Here is a 15,142-nt window from a genome sequence, read left to right on the forward strand (position 1 = left end):
GTTTTATAGTTTGGCTTTGGATTTGTATTTTAAAGAAGAGGAAGAAACTTAAGCTCTTGGACAGTGGCAGTGATAGTGGTGAAATGCTGTTTGTAACTGCAGAAAAGAAAGGTGTTAATCACAGTGAATCTCAATCATGTGAAAATTGGGTATCTGGTTTAAGTGTAGTCCTTGGTTCTCTCTCTACAATATGTGGAAAGAGAAAATCACTTCTTCCATGAAATTTGATGTAAGCCTTTAAGACAGGAGAATAGATTTCACTCTGGAAAGGCTTGCTTCTCTTCTGTTTATCTGAGACCAGATACAAAGTTTTTAGAAAATTTTCTGTGAGATGAAACAAGTCCCAGTTGAGGGAAAAAAGAAATCCACAAGTACAAATGTGTGATTCCATCCCTTCTTTCTTTGCCTGTAGAGATCTTTCCCAATTAACCTTGTTTGCAAACACCACTGCCATGGGAAACTCAGCTCAGTTGATAGTCATTTTGTCCAGTAGGGAATGAAGACTTGCAGGGCAGGCTGCTGTTAAACCCAGTGTTGGAGTTGGTGTAATTGCTGTTTTTATTCAAACATGGCAGCTACCCTTGCCATGTCCAAACATGCTCTTTGCAAGGCACAGAAGACACTTTTTTCTCCAAAGACAAAGGAAATGTTTTAGAGGATCTTCTGGGTTTTTTGGGGTTTGGGTTTTTTTATTTCTTTCTGGGACATAGCTGGGGATCCTTGGCAAGTGTGATAAAAGGAGACAGAAGTTAATAAATGTCACCTTCACCTGACTGGGTCTCCAAATTTGTATTAATTTTTCTCTGTCTGCTTGACTTCTGCATCTTTTTATTGAAACCATATGTGATTCTTTCAGCAACACATAGTAATTTGTTTGGAAATACAGGGCTAGAGATGTGTCTCTTTACTGGCTTCTAAAACAACTGTGAAATAAGAGTTAAGAACTTTTATACAAATGAGTCCTAAACATATTGCAAATTCAGTTAAAAATAAATAAGTAAGTCCTTAGCAAAGATTTCAATAAGCAGTAAGAGTAGTTGAATTAAAATATTTCCACTAAAATTAATGAGCCAATCCTGGAATGCTTAGACTGACTCTTAAGTGTGCTCTTTTAAAGGCTTTGAATATGTTTGCCTGTCTGAATTTCTATGGAGCATTTTGAATGCATGACAGATTATAGTCTTCAATTATTTTAATTTGGTTTTCTTAATGGGCAAAATAGCTAAGAGCTTAATAATAAAAGACACTGCTTATCATTTACATTATTTTATGTGTTCATTAATAATTATAATGGGCTTTATAAAACAGAAAAATCAAGTCTAAGTATCCCCAGGTCATGTTAGAGCAAATGTTGCATAGTATTCTGTGGGAGATTTGGGAAACTAAGTGTTTTTTGAAGGGCATTCTTGACTCCATATGTTATAGAGCAAGATGAAGAACTTAAAAGGAAATTTATTTTCTAGTTTGTTCTGTGGAAGGAAAATGTAGCAGAGAATAAATTTCCTGCTTTGCTTTCTCCAGATACATTTCCAGGCACTCATATATTACCATTGCATGGTGATGGGCAGAACCCAGATCATGTAGAGATCATGAAATTCTCTATAGTTTTTTAGGTACAGGAGCACTGTTGTTACAGTCACCTCTTCTGTAGACTCAGTTGTCCTTGTTTGTTCAGCTTTTCCTTACACACCCCATTTCCTAGGCCTCCAGGCATTTCCTTTACTGATATCTAAACAGTCTCCATCGGGACACTTCTTTTTCTGGCAATGTCATGCTCCATTTATGATCTCACTGGTGCCCTCCAATCTGCTGACCACACAGCTCTCCATAGTGTATCACCCCTGCTCCTGGCATGGGAGCATTACAGGGATCTGTGGTGGCTTCTGTCATCTGCCAAGGTGAGAGAGGGAGGGCTTGTGAGTTCAAACCCCCTCGGCAAGAAAGGGAAGTGCTGAGAGCACTAGGACAGGAATCAACAGGAGAAAAACAGCAACAAAATCTGGTACCTGAAATTCCATTCACCAGTAAAACTAGTGAGAATGGTTTAGCTGCCCAGTAAATCCTAATGGACATGCACAAACCCTAAGATGTTATCTGTAAAAGCAGGATGCAGTCCTGTGCCACAAGCACAGGCTGCTTTTCTATCTAAATGTGGCATTGCTGCAGAGGAAAAAGCCAGCTCAGAAGGGCTTAGCCCCGTATTATCTCAGGAGTTGCAATGTTCATTTTCACACATTTTAGTTATTATATCAGAACCCACGGTAGAAAATGCCCATCTGTGAAATCACACCATTTCTCCTGTTTCTGGGAATAGTCTATAGAAACAAGGGCTGAGTCAGACTCTTGGCGTTCTGGTTCTGAGTTGCAAACATTGACAGCAGCCCCTATGCTCTGTTTTGGATGATGCATCATTGCTTTGAGCTCCAACCACTCACTGTTGGGCTGCAAGGCCACCCTGTCCTTGCTGGCCACAGCCAAGCAGAGGGCTGGCAACACCAGTGCAGTGCCTGGCTCTGCAACGTGTTCCCTATGGGGCTTTGGTGGCTGATCCCACATTTCCCAGATGGTCCATTTGTATCTGTCAGAGTAGGTGAGGTTTCCTGCATGGAAAATGCCACCTGTGTCCATGAGGTAGGGTAGGAGCAAGGGATTGCATCTTCCAACATAAATTGCCTTTTGATCTGGGACATTTTCCCTCACCAGTGTAACAATCCACTCCAAGCTCCATCCCGGAGGGGTTTTTCAGAGCATAAAAGCTGCTTTACAAGCAAATTCCCCTTATGACAGTCATCAGCCATCATCATTCATCCTGCTCACATCATCATATGCAGAGTTGTCTCATGCCTGGCAGTGGAGAAGCTCAAAGCTCCAAGGGTTCTTCGAGTAAAAAATGTATAAATGCAGCTAAGGAAAACCATCCTTCTGCCATCTGTTCTGTAACCCAGAGCCCTGCATACCTCTTGACTGCTTTATAAAAGGAGAGATAAATGAAAGGAAAATTCTTGTGTGTGTTCTCCAGTCAGAAGATTATCATATGGATCTCTTCTCGCTTCCCAGGCATAAATGAGGGAAAAAGAAACTCCCTTCTGAACCAGTAAATTCCCCCAATCAGTAATTTTTTTTCTCCTGATCTAGTGAGCTCTTTGGGAATAGAGGAGTTTTTATTCTTATTATTATTATTATGGTAAACTGCTCCAGGAATGGTTTCAACAAAAGAAGTAAACCTTACATTGTGTTCAGATAATGTTCTTAACTTCTCAACAAGATTTACTAAATTACACCCTGGGAATTAGGCAAATGAAACCTTTGGTCAAAATGTTAAAGGATTACTGAAAAATCTTTTTTTATTTTAAATCTCATTAAGAGTGCTAAAATTATATGTTCCAATATAAAAAGCATGTGTGTGATAAATATCTCCCTGGTAGTAATATGTACTATGCTTCATTGTGAATGGTCTTTGCAACTTTCTGTGACAAGTGCTACTTCTTACATGATTTTTTTCTGCACACTTCACACCCTTGTATTCTTACTGAAAATGGATTTAAGTACAGGTAACAGGCAGACCATTGTGTTATGATCACAATTAACAGCAAATAACGAGTCACTGCTGAATATTTGCAGCATATTTCCCCCTATCTTTGTTTTGCTCAATGCAGTATAATTAGCTCATGGATTTCTCTCAGTATAATTGGTAAGTCGTGTGGGTCTTATGATATATTCCATCTCCTAGATCTGCAATGATTTACATACAGACAGCTTAGACCCTATTAATGCTAATAAAAGTGCTGCAAGGACATCCTATAGCGTACACTTTATTAAACTATACATAGCTTTCTTCGAGAGCTTCTGTTTATCTGCGTTTCCTGAAAATAAAATATAGTGCCTTTAGCACTGAATATTTAAATCCAGGCTCCTTTCCCCTGCTTCTGTCTCTCTCTATGCATTTCTAATGCTTCTATCACAATGGGATCTGGGTACTATATGCAACAGGAAATAGAGCAGAAAAATGTCCATGAAGAACTAACAGACTCTCCTCTTCTGAGATTCGGGTTAAAACTGCTTCCATTTTGGTTCTCTGGAGAGACTGATTAGCTCTTTGGTGCTTGTGCTCAAGTACAGCCATAGTTGAGCCAGGCTGGGAATGGGGAGACCCTCCCAGTTTCCATGTTCCAGTGAGCAAAAAGGCAGGAAAAGTGGAGATACCTTGGTTGGTTTGTTGTAGGTTTTTCCACCTTTGTTAAGGAAAAATTTACGTTATGGATTCTTTGGAACTGTGCAGACAGACACTGATGAAGACACACAACTGTGTGTCCCACATTACCCTTTTTAATTTCTAAGGTGGGAACCCCACTCTGGCTCAAAGCTGGGTGTCCAGCAGTGTCTTCCTTGATTATCCCTTAGTATAAGCTACAGCTGTGGACATAGTGGGTTGGATGTTGAACTCCCTGACTTGAACTGTGCATTTGCACACACATTGAATCCAGTTTGATTTCCAGCCCTTTCCTCTGGCAGGGTGAGGGCTGACCTTCTGAAAGTAGGGGCTGTGGTCTTCAGTTATTGAGCTGGGGAGTCAGCTTTCATCATTAAAACCACAGTTGTGCAAGCAAACCTTGATTTTAATACACCTTTCTTCACCCACAGATTTACTAATGGAAATTGGATTCATACCTGTCTGCCTGGGTCTCTGTTGCAAATACCCACTAGGCCCACAAAAACCCGTATGACATCGTGAGGGCACTTTCAGTGTTCCCAGTCCCTTTTTTAAGTGACTATACCAGTGTAAGTCCAATCAGTTTTCCTCAATTCTAATAGTGTAACAAGCAGTGAATCCTTCAGAGAAAAGACAGATGAAACTGTCTCTGTTCCCTGACCTTCAGCTCCAGCAGCGCAGGTGCCGCGCGGATCAATCCCGGCAGTGTCTTGTAATAAGTGACATGATTAGCTGTTAACGGGAACGGATGGTTTGGTGGAGGCAGTACAAAGAAAACAGTGTATAAACTTGATGATGATCTGGACAAAGGTATCAAAGGAGAGTTTCAGAGCCAGGGATCTGATACTGCTCTGCACCGACACGTTCAGCACCTCGTCGGCCTCCTGCCTCAGGAGAGGAAGGAATATCAATAGGTCACATATGGGGGGAGTGCAGAGCAGCCCACAGCCCCTTCTCAATCCCTTTGCCTGACAAGCAAAGCCTCCTCTTCCCTTGGGAAAGGACCCTTGCTCCCCAAACTGGGGCTGTTTGGGGGCCGCAGGGTCTCCTGCACCCACTGAGCACACTCCAAGCGTGCAGCTGCCATAGCAGAGGTGATAACATGCACTCAGCTACTAGGGTTCTGTTATCTTCCCACTACTTCATTGTATTCATAGACCTGTTAGGGGAAAAATTATGCACATCGCTTTTGCAGTGCCAAGACAGTTTGTGATGGTGGGGGGGTGGTAATTTATTTGTACCTTGCACTTTCTTTCGGGAATAGTCATGCTGTTGCAAGAACTTCTTTCAGCATTTGATCAGAAAATTAAATTTGTGTTTTAAAGAGATAGTCAGGGTTGCTAGGACAACATATTAACCTCCCTTCTTTTTTTCCTTGGCTCTGTATCCAAGGTTCATGTAACTCGTTGTGCTGTACTTGGTTTGCAGTGTTGTTTGCAAGGTATGGGAGGGAAGGACTTTCAGAAACAATGTCCAAAACATCATTCTCCTCAGCAAATAATCACATGAAATGGTAATATCCCACTGGGGTTTCTCAGCCTGGCCTTGTCAAGCTAGCAGAATTGGACAAAGAGGGAGCAAACAGCCCTGTTCTTCAAATTTCATGGGAGTATTTGTGTGCACAGTCACAGGGACTGAGAATATGATGTGGGAGCTTGAAGACAGCATTTTCAGAAGTGATTAATGGCTGGGAGACTTTGGGTATGGCTGAAAAATTTGGACACTTTAAGGAAACTGTGGTTTCAGTAATATGTAAACAGTGGTTTTTGTGCATTTTGGGTGAGTCAAAAATTCACAATTTCAATGATTTCTAGAGAGAATAATCATGAATAAAAGAGGAGTAAAATAACTGAAACTATGCGGAATACACCTTTCATGGCTTCTCTCCAAACCTTTGGCATTCAGCTCCCTTGTCAGAATTGACAGTGGTGTTACATCTGTGCAGCTTTCAGGCTCGGTTCTTTAAAGTTGCTTAAACGTTCATTTGGCTTTTGTCCAGAACTTATGGATTCCTGTCTCTGTTGTTCCCTGCAGATTCGTTCCGATAAGGACAAAGAGATCCATATCAGGTACAGCATCACTGGAGTGGGAGCCGACCAGCCGCCCATGGAAGTCTTCAGCATTGACCCTGTGTCTGGCAGGATGTACGTGACACGCCCGATGGACAGGGAGGAAAGAGCTTCCTACCATGTAAGCATCAAACACCAGGAGTTTTGTCTGGGCTCACAAGCTCAGAGCAGAACTGCACCAGAATTGCTGGGTTCAAGAAGGGACGCACTAAATCAGCCAGACCAATGCAAAGTGGTGGTTGGTGGCAGCTGAACATGAGCCAGCATGTGCCCAGGTGACCAAGAAGGCCGATGGCATCCTGGATGTATCAGCAATACTGTGGCCAGCAGGACCAGGGCAGTGACAGTCCCCCTGTACTCACAGTGGTGAGGCCCCACCTCCAATGCTGGGTTCAGTTTTGGACCGCTCACCACAAGAACATTGAGGGGCTGGAGCATGTCCAGGGAAGAGCAAGGGATCTGAGGAGGGGTCTAGAGAATAAGTTTGATAGGGAGTGGCTGAGGGAGCTGGAGGTGTTCAGTCTGGAGAAAAGGAAGCTCGGGGAGGGGACCTTCTCGCTCTCTGCAACCTGGAAGGAGGTTCTAGCTGGTTGGGGACATTCTCTTCTTCCAGGTAACAAGTGACAGGACAAGAGGAAACGGCCTCAAGTTGTGCCAGGGGAGGGTTAGATTGGATATTAGGAAAAATTTCTTTGCGGAAAGGGTTGTCAAACCCTGGCACAGGCTGCCCAGGGCAGTGGTAGAGTCCCATCCCTGGAGGGATTTAAAGGATGTGTAGATCTGGCACCTGGGGACGTGGTTTAGCAGTGGGTTTGGCAGTGCTGGACTTAATGATCTTAGAGGGCTTTTCCAACTTAAACAATTCTGTGATTCTATGACAGTGGTGATACACTGATGTCCTTTTCAGGCATAAAGTCAGAGTCATTTGTTTAAAAGGGCACAACTTTGCACTGCTTGTTAAATCCATGCAAATTTATGTGTAAACTGAACCACCCAAAACCATGAGAAGCCAGTCACTGCATTAGCACATCTTGGGAAATTACTAATTTAAGAATCATTACTGCAGCTAAACATGCAATAATTGCTATAGTCATTTTTCATTTTAATTCACTAGGAGATGTTCAGGCAATATGATGGGGGTGTGTCAGATAGGTTTTTAAATACGCAGATAGGCTAATATTAAATATGAGGAAATTAATTAAGATTAATTACACTCAAAAGTGGTGCCTCATGCTATCCTAGTTCATAAAATGCTCTACCTGCAGAATGCTTGGAGTGTAATTGGTTGCTACGTTTTGATATAAATCCTAGCCCCTCTGTTGCACAGCATAATTGCACAGCAGATACAGTCCCACAGATTGCTAAAAAAGAAAATATGTGGCCCCTTGCATGATAGCCCTGCAAAATTTCGAACATTTTCTGCTTCCACGCTTTAGTTCTCTCCTGGAGTGGTTGTGAAAGGTTGTTTCATGGATTGCTATCAGCCTTAGCCACATCTACTGGCAACGTAATAGCCATTCCAGGGGTGCTCTAATGTCAGTGAAGTGGTACAGGTCACTTCCACTGACACCATATTCCGAACTGCGCCGTCGGAGAGCCACATTCTGTCAGCTTTGTCAGGTATCCAGTTAACCATGTTGACACAGCTTCTGGACTGGGGTGGAAGGATAAAGAAAATAGATTACCTCTTTAGTTGGGTGGAAAAAGAGATTTCCCCTGGGTAAAAGAAGATTTTATTTTATTTTATCCTCTGTGAACAAGAACAATTATTTTGTTTGTTGTGCCTAAGAAAATAAGGAAAAGAGGTTGTTTTGAAAAAAGGAATATTTGAGATAAAGTGTGTGTCATCTCAGCGTTGTTGATATTGTTTCAGCAGTGCCAGGTTATTATCAGTGTAGTCAATAATACAATACACGAGTTAACACTTTTGAGGGAGCCGCTGTGAAGTCTGCGATCAGACACTCAGTCAAAAACATAAAGTGAAAAAGATTTTGTCCTCCATCATAGCAAATCCTGTGCCCCCTAAAAATGAACTGACCCTACCAGTTACAGTGAATTCAGTAAATTGAATTCTCGCCTTGTCAAAGGTGATGGGATGAGTCTGCCTTGCACATACCACAGGATTTCCATCCTTTTCTGTTCCTTACAGAAACCTTGAACTAGTGACATCCATATGTAAATAAGCTTATTCACACTCTGAAGGTTACAGGAAATGTATTTTATAGAGAGTGATAAGTATGTTATGAGACCTTATAGACAGGAATAGTGAGTGATAGAAAATCGTTGTTAGTGGAACAGTAGAAGGTGATGGAGAGTGTTTTAAGTTGTAGCTGTAAATGCCCTTTAGATCCTTCAGCCTTGGTAGCAGTGGATGATGATTTATTGTTCGTTTACTAACTCTTCACAAAGCATTTATAAATATACCACGAACAAAGCAATGACCCAAACACTAGAGCAGAAACCTGCAGTAGGAGTGAACAGTGCTGGAAACTGGAAAAAATTTGTCCAGCTTCCAGAAAGAAGATACAGTCCAAAGTCTTGGCTGGTGAAGTTCTGAAAAAGTCAGTGAATTTATGCCACTTTCTATAGCCAAGCCTCTAACTGAAAGGAAACACAACATGGAGCCAGGCTTGAAGTGAGTGCTAGAAGAGCAGTGACTGAGGTATAGGCTTGGATCTGAACTGTAGAGCTTGGCCACCTTTAAATTGGTTTGACATGTGCTGTAGTTTCCTTTAGCTTGGATTAGTAGCTTAACTCTTCAGCTGGGGTAGAGAATGTCAGTGGAGCTGCAAGGCACCACTCCAGGTCCCTCTTACCCAGCAGTTCATGGGCTCTGTGTCCAATACAGGCTTCCTACTCTGGGTGCACTTATACAGCTTCAGGTTTTCTGCAACCCTGAACAGAATCAAGGCTTTTCAGCATCTCTATCACTGTCAAGTGTTGTCCTTGCTGTTTTCATTCCCAGGTAATCTAAAAACTAATTATAAAAAAAAAGAACAATAATTTGCAAGTGTTTGTGGGGCTACATATGAAGAGTTCTGTTTCATTAACTCCCACATTTTCAACACATATTTTCTTATGCATAATTATCTGTATTGCTTCAGGACTACCATTTTTAACTTACTAGTGTTTTAACTCCCCCCGCATTCAGCAAGCCATTTGTCTGATGAAACCTACCTCATTCCCTAAGGTGAAACAGATTTTTTTCTAATTAGATCAGGAGTTCTGCAGCAGAACTTCCCCTGTTTTTGACATCATTCTTGAACTTTTAGGGAGGATCATTCCGAGCTTGATGTATGCAGAGATGTATGTGCCTCTGGGACTCCCAGCCCCTGTCCAGGTGCCGTGTGTGCTGGCACTCCCAGTGATCACAAGTTCAGCAGTATTTTGGCCTCATCTGTTTTTGTCTGCACTACAGACCAGAGCACAAACTCTCCAGGGACCTCGCAGACAATCCCAGACGCAGAGTCAGCTGAAAACACGAGCAGAGAAAAATGAAACGGGCTTTGCAGCCACTTAACCAACACCACGCTGTGGTGGGGAACTGCTCATGTGACACTGAGTGATGCTGTGGGAGCCACTCCAGCACCAGTAGTGCCTGTGGCTGGAGATGGACCCCTGGGACATACAGCCAAGGGACACACAGCCATGGGGCACACAGCCACGGGACACACAGCCATGGGACACACAGCCATGGGGCACATTCCCCCCATGTTGGTGCTGTCTCACTGCAACAGGCATGTGTTGCGTCTCCCCTCGCAGTCAGCCCCTAATGTTCCCTGCATGCCAAATAAGTTTCAGCAGGTAGTAATATTTAATATGCATGAGTTCTCTTGGCCTTATTTAACTGCGTTCCCAAAGTCCCGTTTGTGCTGCTGACAGAATTAGTGGCTCTGAATGTCTTTTCTGATCCAGACACCAGTTTCATATTAAGCTGCAGTTAGGCCTGGCAAGTACAAGGGATAGAAAATTGGTAGGTTAGTTTTCCAAGACGTTTTTCAAGCTCTGTTTTCAAAAGACATCAACATAAACGTGTCACTAAGTAGTCATTGCTTATGATACTCAAGTAATGTGCATCCTAGGGAAACTTTGAAGCAATTCCTAATCCAGTCCCAGACATATGTGTGCGCCTTCAGCATCAGCCTGATGAAATACTGCCTCAGAAATGGCTGGAGTAGAACAGGTGGGTTATAGACCGAGAAGGAGTTGTTTTAAATGCCGAGAGACAAAGTTTACTAGAAATTAGGGGATACAAGAGCTAATTCCAGTATTTTGAACCATGTTGAGTAATGCCAGCCATTTGTGTCACAATGCTCTAAATGGAACTTTTAATCACAATTAAGAGCACACAAATTAGGCATGACATTGTATGCTTATTCCTTGAAGGCTCTGTCACTGATTGATAATGTATATTTGTATTAGTAGTATTAGTGTGTAAGTAATATTCATATTTAACATGATTCACTGTGTTGACTTTGACTAACTACCTTCAGATACCACCAGCCTCCGGTGTAATCAATAATCATGATACCGAATCATTTGTATGCCAACAGCTGCATTTACACTGGAAACTGTCAGTAGGAAAACCTCAGAGACCTGTGGTAGCTGCTGCTGAATATGATAGCAATAATTGTCATACTTTTAAGCAATATTTGTTAAAGAATATCGAGCCAGCTCCTTGGCTGGTGTACAGCAGAGCGATTCATCAGCTAGAGATTAGCTGGCTACCTGTATTAATTTTTCAGAATCCTTCACAAGGTATTTCATTTGATTTTATTTATTCCTTCTTCACTCCTGTTGTGTTCTCCCTCTTGGGGAAAATGTAAATATCTCAAACCAACTTTATAAATGTTTCTTAACTGTCTCTTCAGCTAGCCACCAGCTCCCATTTGAATACTCGTGCGTGACCTGTGTCTGGCATGTGTCCCGTGGCCCAGGTGATGCTCACTGACCTTTCACTGGTGTGTTTTCCATCTCAAAATGACATGTGTGTCTGATAGAACTCAGTCATCACCTTTTGTGCCTTGCCCAGTGCTACAAAGCACTCACATGCATCCGCTTTTCACCCTCTCCATCACTCTACCACCAAAATACCTGCTTGGGGGCAGGTGGCAGCCTGAGCCGTGGGGCACCACGTGGGCTCAGGCTGTGCCTCACAGAAATGAGCCCCATCTTGGTGTCTGAAGAATGTCTCCAGAACAACGTGTGTTTTCCAGCTTGAGGATGCCTCCTGAATACAAAAAGGACGACAGGAGAACGAGGGAGAAGATGAATTAAGGAAGGGAAATGGAGTATCTGATCTGCCTTGGAGATCCAGCTAGCTTCCCAGTAGACAGATTGCTCCCCTGGAGTCTCTCCTTTGTTTACTCTCTCTGCTGAGGATGATGTCTAATGAGGAATGGTCTCTAAAAAGAAGATTTCCCATTGAACTGAGTTGAAATTCAACCCTCTGGCTCAGGACTCCCTTCTCCCTCTGCCATGGTTGGCACTGTCCACAGAGAAGCAACATGTGTTGTGGAGGCATTGGCACATGAGAGTTGTTAAAAGAGTACAGATAGAGAAAATTAATGGAAGCAGGAGCAAGAGGAAAAAAAAATAGAAACATTCATTGAGATCAGGTAAAAATGGAGCAGGAGAGAAAGAACTTTTGCAGAAAGGGCAGCAGGAACAACTGAGAGAAGAGGAGCAGCCATGGACACCCAGGCCCTGGTACAACTCAGGCCAGAGAGGCACAGGCTTTGCTGCACTGGGTTTGGGGACATGTGCCATCCTCCTGACACCCCAGATGCTGTTAGTCAGGACATCAGTGCCCACACCAGTGTGCCCCACCACTGCCCCCCCTCACATAACTCAGCCCAGTGCTGAGGACTCAGGACAGAGGTGACACTTGAGCATGTCACCCAGGTTTGATGAGATTCCTGCAGTCTTGCTTATTGAATCTTTTTTTCCTTGAGTGCAGGCAGCAATGCTTAGATGGATACATGTGCTTAGTGAGTGCAACAAGCAGATAGATGTGCATTGCTGAGAAATTCCTTACTCCTGGAGATTTCAAACAAAAGCTATCAAATCTAATTAAAAATTTGCAGGGGGAGAGTCAGATCTGAAGGGGAAGATACCAGCTTTGCTCTCTGCTTTATCTCTGAATGGAACCATTTCCGCTGCTGGAAATGCTGTAAGAGAGGGCCCGGTGCTGCCTCAGTTTGAAGATAATAACTTTAATTTTAGCTCTGAATTACTTTTTTTTCAAAGACAGTCTGACCTCTGACTGTAAAGTTATTGAATTGCTACATCTGACATGATGAAGGATAGCTCAACAGGTGGGAGCCAAAGCAGTTCGTATGCAGTCAAGAAATGCAGATATTAAGAGCATTGCAACTCATGAAATACAAATGGTACATCCTGTACTGAAGGCAAAGCTGGACTTCCTCAGGCTTTAAAGAAAAAGTGCTGCTTAACTTTCTTCTAGAAAAAATGTTTTTCTCCCAGCTCATTTCACGTGGCAGTTTGTTCTCTTTGCTTGATTAAATGTTAAGCCAGCCCATCCTAATGGTGTGCAGTCTCTTTTGTTAAAGCTCTGGACTTCTGAGCACTGTACATGAAGGAGAAAGTTGCATCAATCACCTACACAACGAGAGCAAAAGACAGGAACCAGTGCTAATGCAATTAGCACATTTATTTGTCATGCATCAGAGGAGCTGAGACCTCCTTGGCATGTCAGCTCTGACTCCCGGCAGCAGCCCGATGGTGTAGGGAACTGCTGGGAGTAACCAGAAGCCCCCATCCCTCTGGATGGCACGAGCTGGTGCATTCCCTGTCCTTCAGCCCCACTCTCCCAGCCAGCCCTTGCACAAAGAGGTTGCCCAGAGAAGCTGTGGCTGCCCCATCCCTAGAAGTGTTCAAGGACAGATTGGACGGGGTTTGGACCAACCTGGTCTAGTGGAAAGTGTCCCTGCCCGTGACAGAGGGTTGGAACTAGATGAGCTTTAAAGTCCTTTCCAACCCAAACTGTTCTGTGATTCTGTGAGTCTGTGAAGCTGACGTCCTCTGAAGCCTTCATTCTTCAGCCCACCAGCCTTGCTGGATGTCACACAGCCATCCCAAGTGCTGTCCCCAGTTCTTGTGGCAGGGCGGAGGCTCAGCAGTGCTCACAGAGGTTGAAATGAAGAGGGATGATAGCCAGAGTCTGCAGTGCTCACAGCCAGCCAGTGCCTCCCTGCTGCCATCCATGGTCAGGGGCCGTGCAGCTCTTCCCTCACCATCAGAGTTTTCCCGAAGCCGGTGTCGGCAGCGCATTCAGCCACACACCACTCAGAGTAGCCATCTGTTCCCTTTAATGAGAAAGCTATCCATTTTTTTCACCTGGTTACTGATTGTTCCTGAGTATTGTTGATTGCTTTGTTTTATTAATTACTCATTTTGACATGCTGTATCTGTCTCTCCTGTTCAGAAAACAGATGCTCTTGTTTTTGGGCATTATTACTGATGGTTATTGCTAATAAGATAAAGCTGCAGTTCCATTTTAACTGAGGGCTTAACACTGTGACTGTGGTTATTGAAATGCATTAGCACTGGGTATTTTAGTCAAGCCTGAGGAAAATATTTCATTCTTAATGTCACAGGGGCTCCCATTATTTGAGGGAAAGGGACTTTTTAAATGTCTTTTGGTGCACGGAGCCATGGGGTCGGTAGCTGTTGCTGTTCCTAGAGACCATGATTAAACAAACAATAAACACTACTAATGTCATTCTGAAATCTCTTCACTATTAATCCCTGTTATTGTGGGTGTGAAAGGCTGCAGATTCCCATAAGAAACCTCTCGCTCAAACTCATTTCCTCGCCGTATTTGGAACTAAGCAAAATTTGCTTTTCAGACTGTCAGACAAAGTTCACCATGGCTTAAAAATTAAAATACAGTGGTCTGTGAGCAGTGAAGGAGATAGCATCACTGCACCAGAGTTAAAGTGTTTCCATTGACAATCGCAGTTTTAAAATATTATTTCAGTATTATGTTAAGCCCTGAAAAGCTGTCTGTGGGTAGAGTCTAGATGGAAACTATGGCAGTGCTTTCTGCTGGAATTAGATACCTGCTCCATTGAATTTTGAGAAAGTATTTATGAGGCAAAGTCAATCCTTGCAAAACGGTCTCTTACTCTGCAACAAATCCAATTGCTGATATTGTGCTTTCATTGTGCTTGTTCCCAGCTCCGGGCTCATGCAGTGGATATGAATGGAAACAAGGTGGAGAATCCTATTGACCTTTACATCTATGTGATTGATATGAATGACAACAGACCGGAGTTCATCAACCAAGTCTATAATGGATCTGTTGATGAAGGTTCTAAACCAGGTACAGTCAAAAAAAAGTCTTAAAGTTTCACTGGCTCTCAGCCATTCATCTGGTGTGGTGGCTTAGCCTGCGCTTGGAATAGAGGGGATGAGGGAAAGGTTTGCTCTTCCTGGCTCTTTGTGGAGGACTGATGAAGGTGAGAAGAGTCTTGTGTCTCTTTCTGAAGACAAAGTGCAGACTTGGTTTGGAGGGAACCTGGATCCTGGTGGTCCCTTCCTAGCTGTGGAATTTGTAAAAACAGCGGTGTTTCAGAGATCTGCTCTGTGTTGCCATTCTCATATGCTCATTATGCGCGTAGAGGGCTGGTTTTCTAATTACAGAGCACTGAAAGCCAGCCCAGCAGTGGCCTTTCACTGACCCTGTGTCTGAAATGCTGAATATCCGCCTCCATGACATTTAATCCAGTCATTTGCCAACTCAATATCTGGCATCCAGTCAGACTCCAAATAAGTCTGTGTCCCAAGGTGTGCAGAAAATACTTTCTTACTTGGGGCCTGATGCAAAGTTATGGAAGGG

The 15,142-nt window shown here is 43.2% G+C and overlaps 1 protein-coding gene across 1 annotated transcript in view; it reads left to right on the forward strand.

Moving 5' to 3' along the window:
• CDH4 (cadherin 4) overlaps positions 1–15,142 on the forward strand; it is a 427,411-nt gene that overhangs the window by 323,175 nt on the left and 89,094 nt on the right. Inside the window, exons 5-6 of the mRNA XM_051803474.1 lie at positions 6,245–6,400; positions 14,482–14,626. Coding sequence (XP_051659434.1) covers positions 6,245–6,400; positions 14,482–14,626 — 301 coding nt within the window. The remainder of the gene's footprint in view (positions 1–6,244; positions 6,401–14,481; positions 14,627–15,142) is intronic.

The sequence above is a fragment of the Manacus candei genome, unplaced genomic scaffold, assembly GCF_025592945.1.
Source record: "Manacus candei isolate 608988 ecotype Guabito, Panama unplaced genomic scaffold, ASM2559294v1 h1tg000057l, whole genome shotgun sequence".
Lineage (NCBI taxonomy): Eukaryota > Metazoa > Chordata > Aves > Passeriformes > Pipridae > Manacus > Manacus candei.